This window comes from Salvelinus sp. IW2-2015, linkage group LG2 (assembly GCF_002910315.2).
Source record: "Salvelinus sp. IW2-2015 linkage group LG2, ASM291031v2, whole genome shotgun sequence".
NCBI lineage: Eukaryota > Metazoa > Chordata > Actinopteri > Salmoniformes > Salmonidae > Salvelinus > Salvelinus sp. IW2-2015.
In genome coordinates, this window is record NC_036839.1 from 13,958,060 (window position 1) to 13,975,641 (window position 17,582).

The window sequence follows — 17,582 nt, forward strand, 5'->3', positions numbered from 1 at the left end:
GTTCTTGGGCACAGGGACTATGGTGGTCTGATTGAACATTTTACGTATTACAGACTGGGTCAGGCGGAGGTTGAAAATATTAGTAAAGACACTTGCCAGCTGGTCAGCGAATGCTCTGATTACACCTCCTGGTAATCCGTCTGGCCTGCGGCCTTGTGAATATTAACCTGAAGAGCGAGATCACACAGTCATTCGGAACAGCTGGGGCTCTCATGCATGGTTCAGTGTTGCTTTTCTCGAAAGAGCGCATAGAAGGAATTTGTCTCATCAAATAGGCTCAGGTCACTGTGCAGCTCACGGCTGGTTTCCCTTTGTAATCAGTAATAGAGCTGCCACATCCGACGAGTGTCTGAGCTGACTTAGTAGGATTTGATCTTAGTCCAGTATTTGATGTTTTGACTGTTTGCTGGCTCGTCGGAGGTAATAGCGGAATTTCTGATAAGCGTTGGGATTAGTTTCCCTCTCCTTGAAAGCGGCAGCTCTAGCCTTTAGCTCAGTGCGGATGTTGCCTATAATCCATGGCTTCTGGTTGGGATATGTATGTACGGTCACTGTGGGGACGTCGCTTTGATGCACTTATTAATGAAGCTGTTTACTGATGTGGTAAACTCCTCAATGTTATCGGATGAATCCCGGAACATATTCCAGTGAAACGGTCCTGTAGCTTAGAAAAATGGCGCCAGAGGAGATGGCCGCCGTTTTATGGTCTCCTAACCAATTGTGCTATTATGTGTTTTGTTTCGCGATATTTGTAAATTATTTTGTACATAATGTTTCTGCAACCGTATCTTACGGAAGAAAAGAGCTTCTGGATATCAGGACAGCGATCACTCACCTCGGATTAGACGAAGATTTCTTCAACAACAACAACAAGCAAGACTCACACGATATTCTCCAAACACCCCACAGGGCAGACTGTGGGGAGACTAATCCCAATTATTCGCAAAAGGAAGCGACGCAGAGGACGAAGAGCCGGATGCCTCGTCCGGACCCGCAGAAGGCAACTAGGAAAGCTGCCGTTACCGTCAATATTACTCGCCAACGTGCAATCATTGGACGAGGTACGATCACGAATATCCTACCAATGGGACATCAAAAACTGTAATATCCTATGCTTCACGGAATCGTGGCTGAATGATGACATGGATATTCAGCTAGCGGGATACACGCTGCATCGGCAGGATAGAACAGCACACTCCGGTAAGACGAGGGGGGGCGGTCTGTGCATATTTGTAAACAACAGCTAGGGCACGAAATCTAAGGAAGTCTCTAGATTTTGCTCGCCTGAAGTAGAGTATATTGTGATAAATTGCAGGCCACACTACTTGCCTAGAGAGTTCTCAGTTATACTTTCCGTGGCTGTTTTTTTACCACCACAGACAGATGCTGGCACTAAGACCGCACTCACTCAGCTGTATAAGGAAATAAGCAAACAGGAAACCACTCACCCAGAGGTGGCGCTCCTAGTGGCCGGAGACTTTAATACAGGGAAACTTAAATCAGTTCTACCAAATCTCTATCAACATGTTAAATGTGCAACCAGAGGGAAAAAAATTCTAGATCACCTGTACTCCACACACAGAGGCGTACAAAGCTCTCCCTCGCCCTCCATTTGGTAAATCCGACCACAACTCTATCCTCCTGATTTCTGCCTACAAGCTAAAATTAAAGCAGGAAGCACCAGTGACTTGGTCTATAAAAAAATGGTCAGATGAAGCAGATGCTAAACTACAGGACTGCTTTGCTATCACAGACTGGAACATGTTCCGGGATTCTTCCGATGACATTGAGGAATACACCACATCAGTCACTGGCTTTATCAATATGTGCATTGAGGACGTCGTCCCCACATTGACTGTACGTACATACCCCAACCAGAAGCCATGGATTACAGGCAACATTCGCACTGAGCTAAAGGGTAGAGCTGCCGCTTTCAAGGTGCGGGACTCTAACCCGGAAGCCTACAAGAAATCCCGCTATGCCCTGCGACGAACCATCAAACAGGCAAAGCGTCAATACAGGGCTAAGATTGAATCATTCTACACCGGCTCCGATGCTCGTCGGATGTGGCAGGGCTTGCAAACTATCACAGACTACAAAGGGAAGCACAGCCGCGAGCTGCCCAGTTACATGAGCCTACCAGACGAGCTAAATCACTTCTATGCTCGCTTCGAGGCAAGCAACACTGAGGCATGCATGAGAGCATCAGCTGTTCCGGACGACTGTGTGATCACGCTCTCCGTAGCCGACGTGAGTAAGACCTTTAAACAGGTCAACCTACACAAGGCTGCGGGGCCAGACGGATTACCAGGACGTGTGCTCCGGGCAAGTGCTGACCAACTGGCAGGTGTCTTCACTGACATTTTCAACATGTCCCTGATTGAGTCTGTAATACCAACATACTTCAAGCAGACCACCATAGTCCCTGTGCCCAAGAACACAAAGGCAACCTGCCTAAATGACTACAGACCCGTAGCACTCACGTCCGTAGCCATGAAGTGCTTTGAAAGGCTGGTAATGGCTCACATCAACACCATTATCCCAGAAACTCTAGACCCACTCAAATTTGCATACCGCCCAAACAGATCCACAGATGATACAATCTCTATTGCACTCCACACTGCCTTTTCCCACCTGGACAAAAGGAACACCTATGTGATAATGCTGTTCATTGACTACAGCTCAGCGTTCAACACCATAGTACCCTCAAAGCTCATCACAAGCTAAGGAACCAGGGACTAAACACCTCCCTCTGCAACTGGATCCTGGACTTCCTGACAGGCCGCCCCCAGGTGGTGAGGGTAGGTAACAACACATCTGCCACGCTGATCCTCAACACTGGAGCTCCCCAGGGGTGCGTGCTCAGACCCCTCCTGTACTCCCTGTTCACCCACGACTGCATGGCCAGGCACGACTCCAACACCATCATTAACTTTGCTGACGACACAACAGTGGTAGGTAGGCCTGATCACCGACAACGACGAGACAGCCTATAGGGAGGAGGTCAGAGACCTGGCCGGTTGGTGCCAGAATAACAACCTATCCCTTAACATAACCAAGACTAAGGAGATGATTGTGGACTACAGGAAAAGGAGCACCGAGCACGTCCCCATTCTCATCGACGGGGCTGTAGTGGAGCAGGTTGAGAGCTTCAAATTCCTTGGTGTCCACATCAACAACAAACTAGATTGGTCCAAACACACCAAGACAGTCGTGAAGAGGGCACGACAAAGCCTATTCCCCCTCAGGAAACTAAAAGGATTTGGCATGGGTCCTGAGATCCTCAAAAGGTTCTACAGCTGCAACATCGAGAGCATCCTGACCAGTTGCATCACTGCCTGGTACAGCAATTGCTCGGCCTCCGACCGCAAGGCACTTCAGAGGGTAGTGCGTACGGCCTAGTACATCACTGGGGCAAAGCTGCCTGCCATCAGGGATCTCTACACCAGGCGGTGTCAGAGGAAGGCCCTAAAAATTGTCAAAGACCCCAGCCACCCCAGTCATAGACTGTTCTCTCTACTACCGCATGGCAAGCGGTACCGGAGTGCCAAGTCTATGACAAAAAGGCTTCTCAATAGTTTTTACCCCCAAGCCATAAGACTCCTGAACAGGTAACCAAATGGTTACCCGGACTATTTGCATTGTGTGCCCCCCCCAACCCCTCTTTTATGCTGCCGCTACTCTCTGTTTATCTTATATGCATAGTCACTTTAACTATGCATTCATGTACATACTACCTAAATTGGCCCGACCAACCAGTGCTCCCACACATTGGCTAACCGGGCTATCTGCATTGTGTCCCACCACCCGCCAACCCCTCTTTTTACGCTTCTGCTACTCTCTGTTCATCATATATGCATAGTCATTTTAACGATACCTACATGTACATACTACCTCAATAAGCCTGACTAACAGGTGTCTGTATATAGCCTTGCTACTCTTTTCTCAAATGTCTTTTTCCTGTTGTTTTATTTCTTTACTTACCTACACACACACACACACACACACACACACACACCACACACACCCACACACACAACACACACACACACACACACCACCACACACACACACACACATACACACACACACACCTTTTTTTTTCGCACTATTGGTTACAGCCTGTAAGTAAGCATTTCTGCTCATTGAGTGCAGCCGGATTGTTGTGCTAAATAGATAGCTACGATATAGATGAAAACTCTCTTTGTAAATAGTATGGTCTGCAGTTTATCATGAGGTATTCTAACTCAGGCAAACAAAACCTTGAGACTTCCTTAACATTAGAGATCACACACTAGCTATTGTTAGCAAAGAGACACACACCTCCCCCCTTAACCTTACCTGAAGCTGCCGTTCACTCTTGACAAAGCACTCTTGACAAAGTCCTTGTTCTTCAGGTCCCGTTGATAGGATAGTGATTGTACGTTCACCAATAGAACAGAGGGTAGAGGCATTTCATTTAGTCACCGACGTAGTCTCATCAGGGAGCCCACTCTTTTGCCTCTCTTGCGCCGTCTCTTTCTCTTTTGAGTCCCGGGGATTAGGGACTGGTCCGGAATGAGCAGGTACATCCACAGCCAAATCTTATGCCCAGAAGCTGTTTTCGGGTCATAGAAAATGAAAATCTTGGCTATATTAGATAGACTTGTCACCCCTCAAGGCTTGAATATGATATCTATGTTTTATTTAATTTTACAATATAAAATATTTAATTCTGAATAATTGGTTCTATTATTCAGGAAGCAGGTGTCAGCTGTTCATTGCACTATTTTCATAACTGCTGCTACTTATGCATGTGCTCTGCCCCTTCAGTGCATGCACTCAGATGTCTAACCACAAGCAATATAAATGCCATGACTATGTCCTAATGAAACTGTTGTGAAACTCTTTATTCAACTGTTGCGAATATATATATTTCCTATCCCATTTGGAAGATGTACTGTACAGAATAGAGTAGTCTGAATGTTTTCAAAATTTATTTTTGTCCTTTTGGTAACTATAGTATAAAGGTTGGCTTTGGCTTTGGCTTTGAGGTCAATTTGTCATATGCAGTAAGGCCAACAATAGGATGAATTTTAAATAAGCTACTGTGGCTGAATTTCGTACACAGTTACAACTGGCAAATTCTGTACAGAAAAACTTTTACTGGAAAGCCATTTCTTGATGACTTCTTCCATTTAATGAAGGAAAATTATATGCGGCTACTAGCCATTAAATTGATTAGAAGATGCGTGAGTAGTATACAGTACTAATGCCGATCATAGACACTTATGAGTTCATTCCAAATTCAGGGTCAATTTGTGCACAGCTGGCTAAAGAGTCAAACTAGTCCATCACAGCTGTGATAATAAAGGTATTTCTAGTATAACGTATTTAATGTATTTATTTGCTTTTCTGTTTTAACAAATCATTAATATTCACAACCCACAAGAACACCACTCACATGAAGAATATGGGGAGATATGATAATCTGCCATAACAGAGCACAAAGACACCTCACACAGAGGTTACAACAACTGCTTTCGTTTCACTAAATCCCTTGATGGGTTTTACTATGTTGACATATTGATGTGATTTATGTTAAATCCAATCCAGCATTGACCAGTGTGTTAGTGATTGATATCTTGGACCCGACAAGGCAAACAATGTATTTTATTGCACTGTAAAGCCAATGACAGAGTGATAAAGCAGATGTGACAGATGCAGAAGAAGCAGTAGTAAAGGGATTATTGATATTACCATCGCAGTGTCCCTGTGCATCATGTTACTACTCTCTGAGTCTATTTGGAAACTCAGCCTCTCCCTCTGTCTCGTCCCTACTCTTTACACTGAGACATTTTATAGTGGAAACGTTGGGCTCTGAACGAGATCATGCCTCCTAGCTGTTGTTTGTGTGATTGGCTCTGGAACAGAGAGTAATGGGTTAAACTAGAAGTCGCATCTGATGCAAAATCCCTCTGTTTAATCCCATGTATTATAATGTCACATCTGATTGAATTTTTCCCAGGTCGTTGCTGTGGATTTAAGAGCATGGCCAGGTCTCTCTAGACTTTTTAGGACCAGCTACTTGTCCTCTGTGGGATCTGTCCACAGCCAGATCTCTCCTCCACTCATTGGGTTGTTTTCTTTAGAAAAAGTGAAGTGATAGGTGTGGAGAATAGACTGTGAAGTACCTCATATTGATGGTTTGGCCGCCAAAGAGTGGCATGGAAAGCATTTTTGTTTTCCTTCTCACTGGTACCTGTGTGATATTGGATGATTGTAAGTGTAAGATTATAATGGAATCATATTGTCCAAGTCAGTGTGTTAGGCACTTATAAAGGTTGCACATTTCCTGCAACAGAAATATTTTTTCAGGTTGAATGTCGTTTTTAGGATATCATTGCCTCAGTAGTCGACGCTCAGTCACTACACTTGCCTCTTACTGGAGTTTCTCCCTCTTGTTTCTTCAGCCCTTTCTAATGTAGGAGGCTAGCCATTCACTCTGAAAGTGCAGGATGAAATGATGGCACAGCTGCTTGTACCGCCAGGACCAGACAGCTTCCGCCCGTTTTGTCGTGAGTCCCTCGATGCCATCGAGAGGCGGATCGCTGACGAGAACGCCAAGAAGTCCAAGGCGAAGCCCAACAACGATGACGACGACGGGCCTAAGCCCAGCAGTGACCTGGAGGCTGGCAAATCACTGCCACTCATATATGGGGACATTCCCAAAGGATTGGTGTCCACACCACTGGAGGACTTGGACACCTTCTACAGCAATCAGAAAGTGAGTGGGATTAGTCATCCCAAAGAGCTGGGCTTTGAAACCAAGGAGAGGATGTTTGGATGAGTTGTGAAGGGTTAAGGCAGTATTGGAAAGCATTTGGATCCATGTCATATTTTGAGCAGAGAGTTTATGTTTATGCAAACTAGTACTGTCTATCCTGTCATGTGTATGCTGTGCAGTGAGAGATCTCTATGTGTCAGGCACTGTGATTACCCAGAGTTGCAGTAGCACAGGCTTTCTTTGTTGTCAGATCCAAGTTCAGTTGTTATCGTGTAGGACAAAGTGATGAAGCACACTGTCATCCATCCAGAGCCTTTGTATCCAGGGTGACAGAAAAGCTATGATTGATAGGGCTCCCGTCTGACAATTTCAACGGAGACATATCACGACACCACAGAGTACCACTGTGCTCTACAATGTGTGCTATAGCAATAACAGAAGCTGGTGTTGTGTTGTCCTTCTTTTTGTGAATAATTTCCATCACTCCTAAGTGACCAGGAATATGTGTTGACAGTCTCTCTCTCGCTCTCTCTCTCTCTCTCACAGACCTTTATAGTGTTGAACCGAGGGAAGGCCATCTTCCGCTTCAACGCCACTCCTGCATTGTATGTCTTAAACCCCTTCAACCCTCTTAGAAGAATATCAATTAAGGTTTTGGTACACTCATATCCTTCGATTAAAAAAAGATTAACCACATTTAATGTTTTTGAGGTCAAATAAATATGTGTCCTATATCGTATGTCTGTATCTTGTTTGTACAGATAATGACTAAAGCATTAAGGCCCGAGGGGGTGTGGTATATGGCCAATATACCACGGCTAAGGGTTGTTCTTATACACGACGCAAGCGGAGTGCCTGGACACAGCCCTTAGCCGTGGTATATTGGCCATATACCACAAACCCCTGAGCTGCCTTAATGCTATGATAAACTGGTTACCAACGTAATTAGAGCAGTTAAAATATACCCGTGTTATATGATCTTATATACCATGGCTGTCAGTCAATCAGCATTCAGGGCTCGAACCACCCAGTTTATAATGCACTTTATACAACGCGTCGGTCTAATCCTGAATGCTGATTGGTTGAAACCGTATTCCAGCCGGTGTCTATTCCACAACTTACCACCGGCTAAATCTATGACGTTAAAATGCCTGTTAACTGTGCAATTCACTGTCTCATCAGCCCAGCCAAGCAATTTATAAACTTGATCTCCACTATAAAAAAGCATCTAGACATTATCTCACATTTCTTTTAGACTAACATTTCATTTTCAACAACGGAGATTTGTATAAACCTTGCTGTCTGTCTCTCCAACATTTGTAACATTGTTTCAATATGCAAATTCGATCTCTAGCTGTCCCAAAGTAATGAACGTGTCAAAGAAATGTCAATAGAAAACAGGTAAAACAAAACGAAGTGCAGCTAATTTGCTGTCTTTCCAGCTTCAGTTTGAAGTGATTGTGTTAGCTGTGTTGTTGGCTAGCTCCTCTGAACAACAGTGTCCTGACGAGTGAGCACATTTTCTATGCCAGGCGAAATTGTGCCTCATTAGCTCATTGATATGGATGTATCCAAATAAATGTATCCAGACAACAGCTTAAACAAACGCAAATGCAGCTACTTTGCTGTTATTCTGGCTGCACTTTTTGATGTGACTGTAAGTTAGCCGTAGTTGGGATAAGAACGTTGGATAAGAAGGGATAAGAAGGGATAAGAACGTTGCCAGCCAGTATTTGTAATAGCACATTTAGAACGAACGACTGAACAACTGGGTCGCGTCTCTAGATACAGAACAAAAAGACTGACCGACTGGGTAGCGTCCATAGATACAGAACAAAAAGACTGAACGACTGGGTCGCGTCTCTAGATACAGTACAAAAAGACTGACCGACTGGGTAGCGTCCATAAATACAGAACAAAAAGACTGAACGACTGGGTAGCGTCCTTAGATACAGAACAAAAAGACTGAACGACTGGGTCGAGTCTCTGGCAACCGAACCGATAGAAAAAACGACCAGCCGGCTTGGGAAGCAGCCTTAGATTTGTATCGGGACTATATCTTGTGGAAGGATGAAACCGTATGAATAAATGCATCAAAATAACATTTCCAACAAAAATATGTCAATCATTATTTGAATATGTTGGTAACCCGTTGTATAAAAGTGATAAGGCCCTCGAAGGCGGTGGCACAATATATCCTCCAAACACAGGCTCCTCGGGCATTATCACCTAGTTGTGAGAGGTGTACGTTCTATGCCAGGGTCAAGTGTTGTATTGCATGATATGTGTAATGAATATTGAATCAATAGGTCTGGACAGTTCAGTTTCCTTGACAACTGCCTCCACATTGTTCAGCATGGTAATCATGTTGACAATCCTTACCAACTGTGCGTTTATGACCCTGAGTCAGCCCCCGGAATGGACAAAGAATGTAGAGTAAGTCATCGTCTTACCCCTAAATCGACACGCTTCCACAATACACACACAGTAATCTATGTAGACTAACCAGTCCTCTTTGTTTCCAACAGGTACACATTCACTGGAATCTATACATTTGAATCTCTTATAAAAATTCTGGCAAGGGGCTTCTGTGTAGGGAAGTTCACCTTTCTCCGAGACCCATGGAACTGGTTGGATTTCTGTGTTATTGTCATGGCGTAAGTATTCTCTCATTTTCCTGTTATGATCAGTAACAGGAGTTTGTAGCTTTAATAAGGACTATTATTAGCTTCTGATATTATTACTTACCTACAGTGTGTAACTATTGGCCACACTGTACACCGGGGTTCCCCAATAGGCAGCCCACGATCCAAATTCAGCACGCGGGTTATTTTATTTGGCCCCCAAAGTATATATTTTTTGTTTATAATTTTTTGGACATAAAAGACTGTAAAATCACCAGAAAATCAACCCGAAAGTGATTTAAATTTAGGAAATCTGTTCCCAAGTATTCCCAAGCATAAATAGAGAGGCATATGTAATTGTGTCCCAATGTAATCAAGGTTTGAAATTATTCTGTTTTTGTCAAATACTAAATCTGTTTGGAATTCTTGCGGTCAATTTGCAGTATACAAATTATTTATAACTTTGTCCTGGCCCCCCGACCATCCGCTCAAGGAAAAATTGGCCCAGGCTGAATGTAATTGGGGACCCCTGCTGTACAGTCACTAATGTTCACTATAAAAAATTCTCACAACAAACCCACTTCTACACTGCTAGTAATTTTGCCTACATGTATTTCTACTAACACCTACCAGACTTCACTACTGTTTGTTTTTGCTGCTTGAGGCAGATGAGTTACAACAAGTACAGGGTAAATGTCGATTTAGATTACAACATCGATTCTGTTTGTTGTTCAGGGGCAACATGCCAACTTGGTTTATTCTTTGTGTTGGTAGTGCATTCATTGTTGGTGGCTTACACAAGAGAACAGTCATATTGCAATACTGCGTTAGGATGGTTGCAAGACCCTGTTATTACAATACCATGTAGACATGATGAATATTGAGGCACTCATACTGCTCAGACTAACCTGAACTTTGATAGTGTTAATCCTTGTTTAATGTCCTCAGAATCCTCACACCTATTGTCTATCCCACCATGTAATAGTGTTTGAGGGGTTTAAGGCCCTTGCCATGTAACATTGAATGTCTTTTTTCCTGAACTACACAAGCTCTATTGTAATTGTGAATTTTCCTGCAGGTATGTAACAGAGTTTGTAAACCTAGGCAATGTTTCAGCTCTTCGCACTTTCAGAGTACTAAGAGCTTTGAAAACTATTTCAGTTATCCCAGGTAAGGAGTGCCTGCTGCCAGGTGTCAGCCAGCCCCTTCCTTGTGTCATGTTTCCTCCGACTGCTCTTTGTTGTCCTGTCATGGCGTCTGTTTGTGACCTACCCCTTATTACAGATATGTCACAGAGTTTGTGGACCTGGGCAATGTCTCAGCACTGAGAACGTTCAGGGTTCTCCGAGCTTTGAAAACTATATCGGTCATCCCAGGTGAGAGCAAGGTTAAGGGTTAAGGTTTCGGGGCCAAAGGGTGGTAATGTACTACTCACTCCATCAAAGTTTAAGGGTCACTTCACCTTTACGTTTTTATTTAGGTCTGATGGTTTGCCTCTCATGCTGTAATATGGCCAGTAAAAGCAGAAATCTGAAGCAGTTCCTTGAAATGGAAAGGATTCCTTGCTTTTAGACCTACTATTTTATTTATTAATTTGTTTATTTCTCAAGAACAGACTTGGGGGGTCTAGTCGATTTTTGTTTGCATGAGACTGTTTACATCCAGCTTGTGTAATTGCGTTTGTGGTGCTGTCCAGCTCTCCTCTCCTTCCTGTGTTGTTTGGGATGGTTGCTTGTCATTGTCCTCCCTGACTGGGGTGTCTGCCTTCATTCAACTTCTCCTGACTGTGCTGTTGGTCTAGTAAGGGTGTGTCATATGTCAGAGCTAATCGTGATGCATGTCCACCCTCACAGACATGCATGCTTTTGTTATTGAGACATATTTTCTGATCCAAGCTCTTAGTAAGGTTTATAGCACACTGGTATATCTACAGTACAGCATACATACAGTGCATTTGGAAAGTATTCAGACCCCTTGACTTTTCCCTCATTTTGTTACGTTACAACCTTCTTCTAAAATGGATTCAATTGTTTTTTTCCGATCAAGTCCAGGCTCTGGCTGGGCCACTCAAGGACATTCAGAGACTTGTCTTGGCTGTGTGATTAGGGTCGTTGTCCTGTTCCGCCCCAGTCTGAGTGCTCTGGAGCAGGCTTTCATCAAGGATCTCTCTGTACTTTTCTCCGTTCATCTTTCCCTCGATCCTGACTAGTCTCCCAGTCCCTGCCACTAAAAAACATCCCCACAGCATGATGCTGCCACCACCATGCTTCACCGTAGGGATGGTGCCAGGTTTCCTCCAGACATGATGCTTGGCATTCAAGCCAAAGATTTCAATCTTGGTTACATCAGACTAAAAAATATTGTTTCTCATAGTCTGAGAGGCCTTTACGTGCCTTTTGGCAAACTCCAAGTGAGCTGTCGTGTGCCTTTTACTGAAGAGTGACTTACATCTGGCCACTCTACCATAAAGGCCTGATTGGTGGAGTGCTGCAATTGTAGTCCTTCTGGAAGGTTCTCCCATCTCCACAGAGGAACTCTGGATCTCTGTCAGAGTGACCATCAGGTACTTGGTCACCTCCCTGACCAAGATCCTTCTCCCCCGATTGCTTGGCCAGCTTTAAGAAGTCTTGGTGGTTACAAACTTCATCCATTTAAGAATGTTGGAGGCCGCTGTGTTCTTGGAGACTTTCAATGTTGCAGAAATGTATAGGTACCTTTTCCCGGATCTTTGCTTCGACACAATCTTATTCTCAGAGCTCTACGGAAATCTCTTTTGACCTCACGGCTTGGTTTTTGCTCTGACCTGTGCTGTCAACTGTGGGACCTTATATAGACAGGTGTGTGCCTTTCCAAATCATGTCTAATCAATTGAATTTACCTCAGGTGCTCCAGTCAAGTTGTAGAAACATCTCAAGGATGATCAATGAAAACAGGATGCACCTGAGCGCAATTTCGAGTCTCATAGCAAAGCTTCTGAATACTTATGTAAATGTTATATTTCAGTTTTAAATTTAATACATTTGCTAAAATAAAAGTTAAACTGTTTTTGCTTTGTCATTATGGGGTATTGTGCGTAGATTGATTAGTTTTTTATTTGTATTTAATCCATTTTAGAATAAGGCTGCAACGCAACAACGTTGTGAAAAAAGGAAAGGGGTCTGAATACTCTCTGAATGCACAGTATGTCAATTGTGGCGAGAACTGCCTGGACATTATAACAACTATGAGTAGGCATATTGGTTTTTATAATCACCTGTAGAGCAATAAATAACTTTATTTTAAGCTATGGATGTGTGCTATAAACATATTACTGGGATTTGGATCTTAGACAGAAAAGATGATGTGCGTATAATGGCTCATATAATTCTAGTGGAGAAAAGAACATGGGATAGCTAGGGTTGCAAAGATACCGGTAATTTACCAAAGTTGTCAGAATCTTCAGTAATTTGGGTAATTAACAGAAAATCCACTGCAATATATCATACATTTGGTAATTCATAATTGAATAACTTAAAAAAAAAAAATTCACATATAGTATTCCTTTTGTATGTATGTGTCCATATTGTCTGAGTTTCTAGTAAATAGACCATATGGTTCAAGAGAAAGTAGCCTAATTAATGAAAAATAAACATCTAATCAACAATGGCATTATTTTCATTTAACTCTGCAATTATTCCAACTATTGTCTTTTCTTCACAACTGTCACCAGTTTGACGCCAAAATGTTGATAACAAATACATATTGACATAGTAAAATAAATATAAAGTTTGCAAAAAATATATAAAGGATATTATGCTGAAATGCTAATATTAAACACCAATAGTATTCACTAAGTTAATGGTTTATATTTAAGATAATGTTTTACAGCTTTGTTGTTTTTCATTTTTAAATCATCTTATCATCTCATCTCATATATTTTACATGTGATAAGGCCACACAGAGGGGCAGAGATAATTACAGACATCTGTAATAATCTGAAGTACCCCCAAAGGGCCACTAGATGTCTTGAAATAAATTACCTCAAATTCATGAAAGATACCAAAATTCTGGTAGTTTACTGGTAAACTTTGAACATTTCCAGTAATATACCCTCCCTTTGCAACCCTAAGGGTAACAGATGAAACCTCATCCTCATGGTGTACGACTCATTGAGACAGTAGAACGTGTCACCGCACTGCCAGCAAACCAATCTTTGACAGTTATATGAGCAGCTTCTTCTGGACACATCCACACTGTTTTCTTTTAAACATATGAAGCAACAGAAATGTAAGGGTGCGTCATATGTCAGAGCTGATTGTGACGCAGGCCCACCCTCACAGACATGCATGTTTTTCTTGTTGTACTCAAAGTCATCTTTTCTGTTCCAAGCTCTTAGTAGGGTTTATAACACACAGGTATAAAAACTACTGTGACATATGTCCATTTTTCTGGCCAGAACTGCCTGGACATTATAACAACTATGAGTAGGACTTCCTTAGCTTATTGATTTTTATAATCACCCATAGAGCAATCAGAGACTACATTTTAAGCCACATTGTCATGTATGGACGTGTGCTATAGACATACAGGTATTACTGGGATTTGGATCTTAGTCAGAAAAGATGATGTGCTTATTATCATGGCTCATATAATTCTAGTGGAGAAAAGAACACGGGGTAACAGATGAAACATTCTCATGGTGTAAGACCCATTGAGACAGTAGAATGGGACTGCACTGCCAGCGTTCCAATCACTGACAATTATATGAGCAGCTTCTTTGGGACACATCCACACATTTTCTTCTTTTTTTTTAAACATATGAAGCAACAGACATGCTGTTTCATGCTGTGATGTTTACATTGTGTACAAATGAAGGCGTCTTCTTTGCATACACTGTATAAGACTCCTATGCGAATAACAGTGAGGTTCTGTCGTGTCCTGCAGGCCTGAAGACCATTGTGGGAGCGCTGATCCAGTCAGTGAAGAAACTGTCAGACGTGCTGATCCTCACTGTATTCTGCCTAAGTGTCTTTGCCCTAGTAGGGCTGCAGCTGTTCATGGGCAATTTAAGAAACAAATGTTTAAGGATCCCTCTTAACTCAACCAACGTCTCTGATGATTCATTCGACTTTAATGGGACGGACCTTAACAAGACCAGCTCGTTCAACTGGACCTATTACATGAATGATCCCAGTAAGCATGTTTCTTTGGCTTCAGACAGTCAATGGAGGGTTAGTGAAGGCCATGCTACTAGCCTCAGACTACAGTGTGTGAGTCACAGCTCATTGCTAGTAGCCAAACGAGCAGACCAGGGCTAAAGAGCGTAATGTAAAATGACAGGAATGGCTGAGAGGGGTTTGTAAGAGCTTCTGGTGGGAAGTAGTGTGGCGGTTCATCATAACACTGCTTGTTGATGGATGATACTAGTGGAACGTTTAGCTTGTCAACACGGAGGGTATTGAGTCACCACCCAAGTGGGGGAAATGGCAGTGGCACCCTGATGGCCATAACACTAGGACCTGGGCAACCATGGGGTAAGAGGGGAGAAAATAGATTGAGAATTTTTTACGACCAGAGAAAGTGATTTTTGTGAATAAACCTTTGAACTGTTCTCTAGTTACAATGCTGTGAAGGTATTGAGGACGGAAATCATTTATCCTTTTTGCAGTTGGCGAAAGATTGACTTTGTCTCTTTTTCCTGTAGAAAATTATTACTACCTCCCAGGTAAAAAAGATGCTTTGCTTTGTGGAAATGGCAGTGGTGCCGGGTAAGATCGAGCCCACATTACTATCTTTGTGTCTGATCGTCAGGATGCACTATTAATTGTGCTTGTGTGCGTGTTTGCGTATGCTTGCGGGTGTGTGCGTGTGTGCTTGTCCTCGTGCATGTCTTTGTGCTTTAAAATCAAAATAGATTTATTGTGAAAACCAGATATTGTGAATGCAGAGATAGGGATTATGATTGGCTTGTTGTTTATTGTAGGCTGTGCCCAGAGGGATTCTGGTGCATCAAAGCGGGCCGGAACCCAGATTACGGCTACACCAGCTTTGACACGTTCAGCTGGGCCTTCCTGTCTCTGTTCAGATTGATGACTCAGGACTACTGGGAGAACCTCTACCAGCAGGTCTGTCTCATAGAGATGTACTAGAGAGCTCATCTCCTGTCTTTGCAATGGCCACTTTTGTGACAGCATGGGCAGCACCATTGAGGAATATCTACATTTTAAAGTTGTCCAGTTCTGTCTCTTCTACTTCTTTGAGTGTACTGGCAGTTTTTAAATAGACTGATAAGGTGCATACCACCCCCTACTTTGCTGGAGTGTATAATCTAATCAGGAACAGTATAAAAACAAGGTTGGTGATTAACTTCCACCTGCAGTTATGGAATGTTTGCCACCAAATTGACTACTTCAAAATGTTGAAAGCCCTCAATGGTAGCCTGGTGGAACCAGCCTGATTGCCATTCTATTTACAGAATGGTGAACACAGCGATCAGGCTGGTTCCACAAGGCTACCTCAATGGCGCTGCCCTGGCTAAAACAGGCTTTGGGCCCAGGCTTTGGGCCCTCTATGAAACTCTATGGTTTGTCTGCTTCATGCCATGTGATACTGGAGGCTTTTTTATTTTTAACATGTGGAAGGAACTCCTTGTGTTGTCATTGGACAGACCTATTGGTGCCAGCTTTTGTGCTCTGACAGTATATGCAGCGAATCTCTTGGGTATCACTGAGAGATAGAGATGTGTTATAAGCTGTATAAGCTGTGTTGTCTCTCTTCCAGACCCTGAGGGCTGCTGGGAAGCCATACATGATTTTCTTTGTGTTGGTCATCTTCCTGGGCTCCTTCTACCTTATCAACCTAATCCTGGCTGTGGTTGCCATGGCCTACGACGAGCAGAACCAGGCCACCATTGAGGAGGCTCAGCAGAAGGAGGAGGAGTTTCAGAAGCTGAAGAGACAGCAGGAGGACGCACAGGTACAAGATGTCTGTCACGCCCTGACCATAGAGAGCCATTGTTTCTCTATGGTGAAGTAGGTCTGGGTGTGACTGGGGGTGATCTAGTTTATTTATTTTCTATGTTGGGGATTTGTATGATTCCCAATTAGAGGCAGCTGGTAATCGTTGTCTCTAATTGGGGATCATATTTAAGTAGCTGTTTTTCCCACCTGTGTTTGTGGGATATTATTTTGTGTTGTGTGCATGTGCACCACTTAGTCACGTTTCGTTGTTTCTTTATTGTTTTGTTTTGCTTAAGTTTCACTTAGAAATAAAGATGTGGAACTCAACCTCCGCTGCGGCTTGGTCCGATAATTATTCCAGCGAACGTGACAATGTCACCGATATAAATCCCATCTTAAATTGGGTGGTTAGAGCCCTGAATGCTGATTGGCTGAAAGCCGTGGTATATCAGATTCTATACCACAGGTGTGACAAACATTTTATTTTGACTCTTCTAATTACGTTGGTAACCAGCTTATAATAGCAATAAGGCACCTTGGGTTTGTCATATATGGCCAATATACCACGGCTAAGGGCTATATCAAGGCACTCTGCGTTGCGTCGTGCAGAAGAACAGCCCTATAGCCATAGTATATTGGCCATATACCACACCCCCTCTGGCCTTATTGCTTAATTATAGCACACCTATTTCAACAACCTTGGAATGTCTTTAACAGTAAAATGTTTTAAATCATTGATACTGTTAGTGTTATCTTATTTTTACCATGACCTGAAAATGCCCTGCATAAGCTTCCAATATTTTTCTGTCATTTCTGATGTGCTGCTGCTGAGTCTTGTGTTGCCCTTGACGACAGTGGTTTCTGTGTGTTGACTGGCTTACAGGCGGCGGCAGCGGTGACAGCGGCTGAGAGTGGGGAGTTCAGTGAGAGAGGGGAGCTCACTGACACCTCCTCAGAGGCCTCCAAACTCAGTTCCAAGAGCGCCAAAGAGAGACGCAACAGGCGCAAGAAGAAAAAGCAGAGAGAGGAGGAGGAGGAGAGAGGGGACAATGACAAGTTTCACAGGTCTGAGTCTGAGGGCAGTATGCAAAAGAGTCGTTTCCGCTTCTCCATAGATGCCTCCAACCTGCTCAACTACGACATGAGATGTTCCACACCACACCAGGTCGGGCTCCTCTTCTTTTTTTAACCTGCTCCTTTCCCCTATCTTTACCTTTCGCAATCAAAACTTTGTGTGTTCGCTGTATTGCTGTA

The 17,582-nt window shown here is 43.1% G+C and overlaps 1 protein-coding gene across 3 annotated transcripts in view; it reads left to right on the top strand.

Moving 5' to 3' along the window:
• The window catches only part of LOC111974756 (sodium channel protein type 2 subunit alpha-like), a 54,418-nt gene that overhangs the window by 7,977 nt on the left and 28,859 nt on the right, over positions 1 to 17,582 (top strand). For 2 of the 3 annotated variants that reach the window (XM_070447259.1, XM_024002741.1), the window contains exons 1-8: positions 9,118 to 9,202; positions 9,295 to 9,423; positions 10,469 to 10,560; positions 14,314 to 14,562; positions 15,074 to 15,137; positions 15,353 to 15,494; positions 16,150 to 16,344; positions 17,212 to 17,493. In XM_070447259.1, the coding sequence (XP_070303360.1) occupies positions 9,123 to 9,202; positions 9,295 to 9,423; positions 10,469 to 10,560; positions 14,314 to 14,562; positions 15,074 to 15,137; positions 15,353 to 15,494; positions 16,150 to 16,344; positions 17,212 to 17,493 (1,233 nt within the window). In that variant the 5' untranslated portion in view covers positions 9,118 to 9,122. Of the gene's footprint in view, positions 1 to 6,452; positions 6,767 to 7,312; positions 7,432 to 9,112; positions 9,203 to 9,294; positions 9,424 to 10,468; positions 10,561 to 10,674; positions 10,767 to 14,313; positions 14,563 to 15,073; positions 15,138 to 15,352; positions 15,495 to 16,149; positions 16,345 to 17,211; positions 17,494 to 17,582 lie in introns of those variants that run through there. The other variant, XM_024002750.2, reaches the window with a different exon arrangement.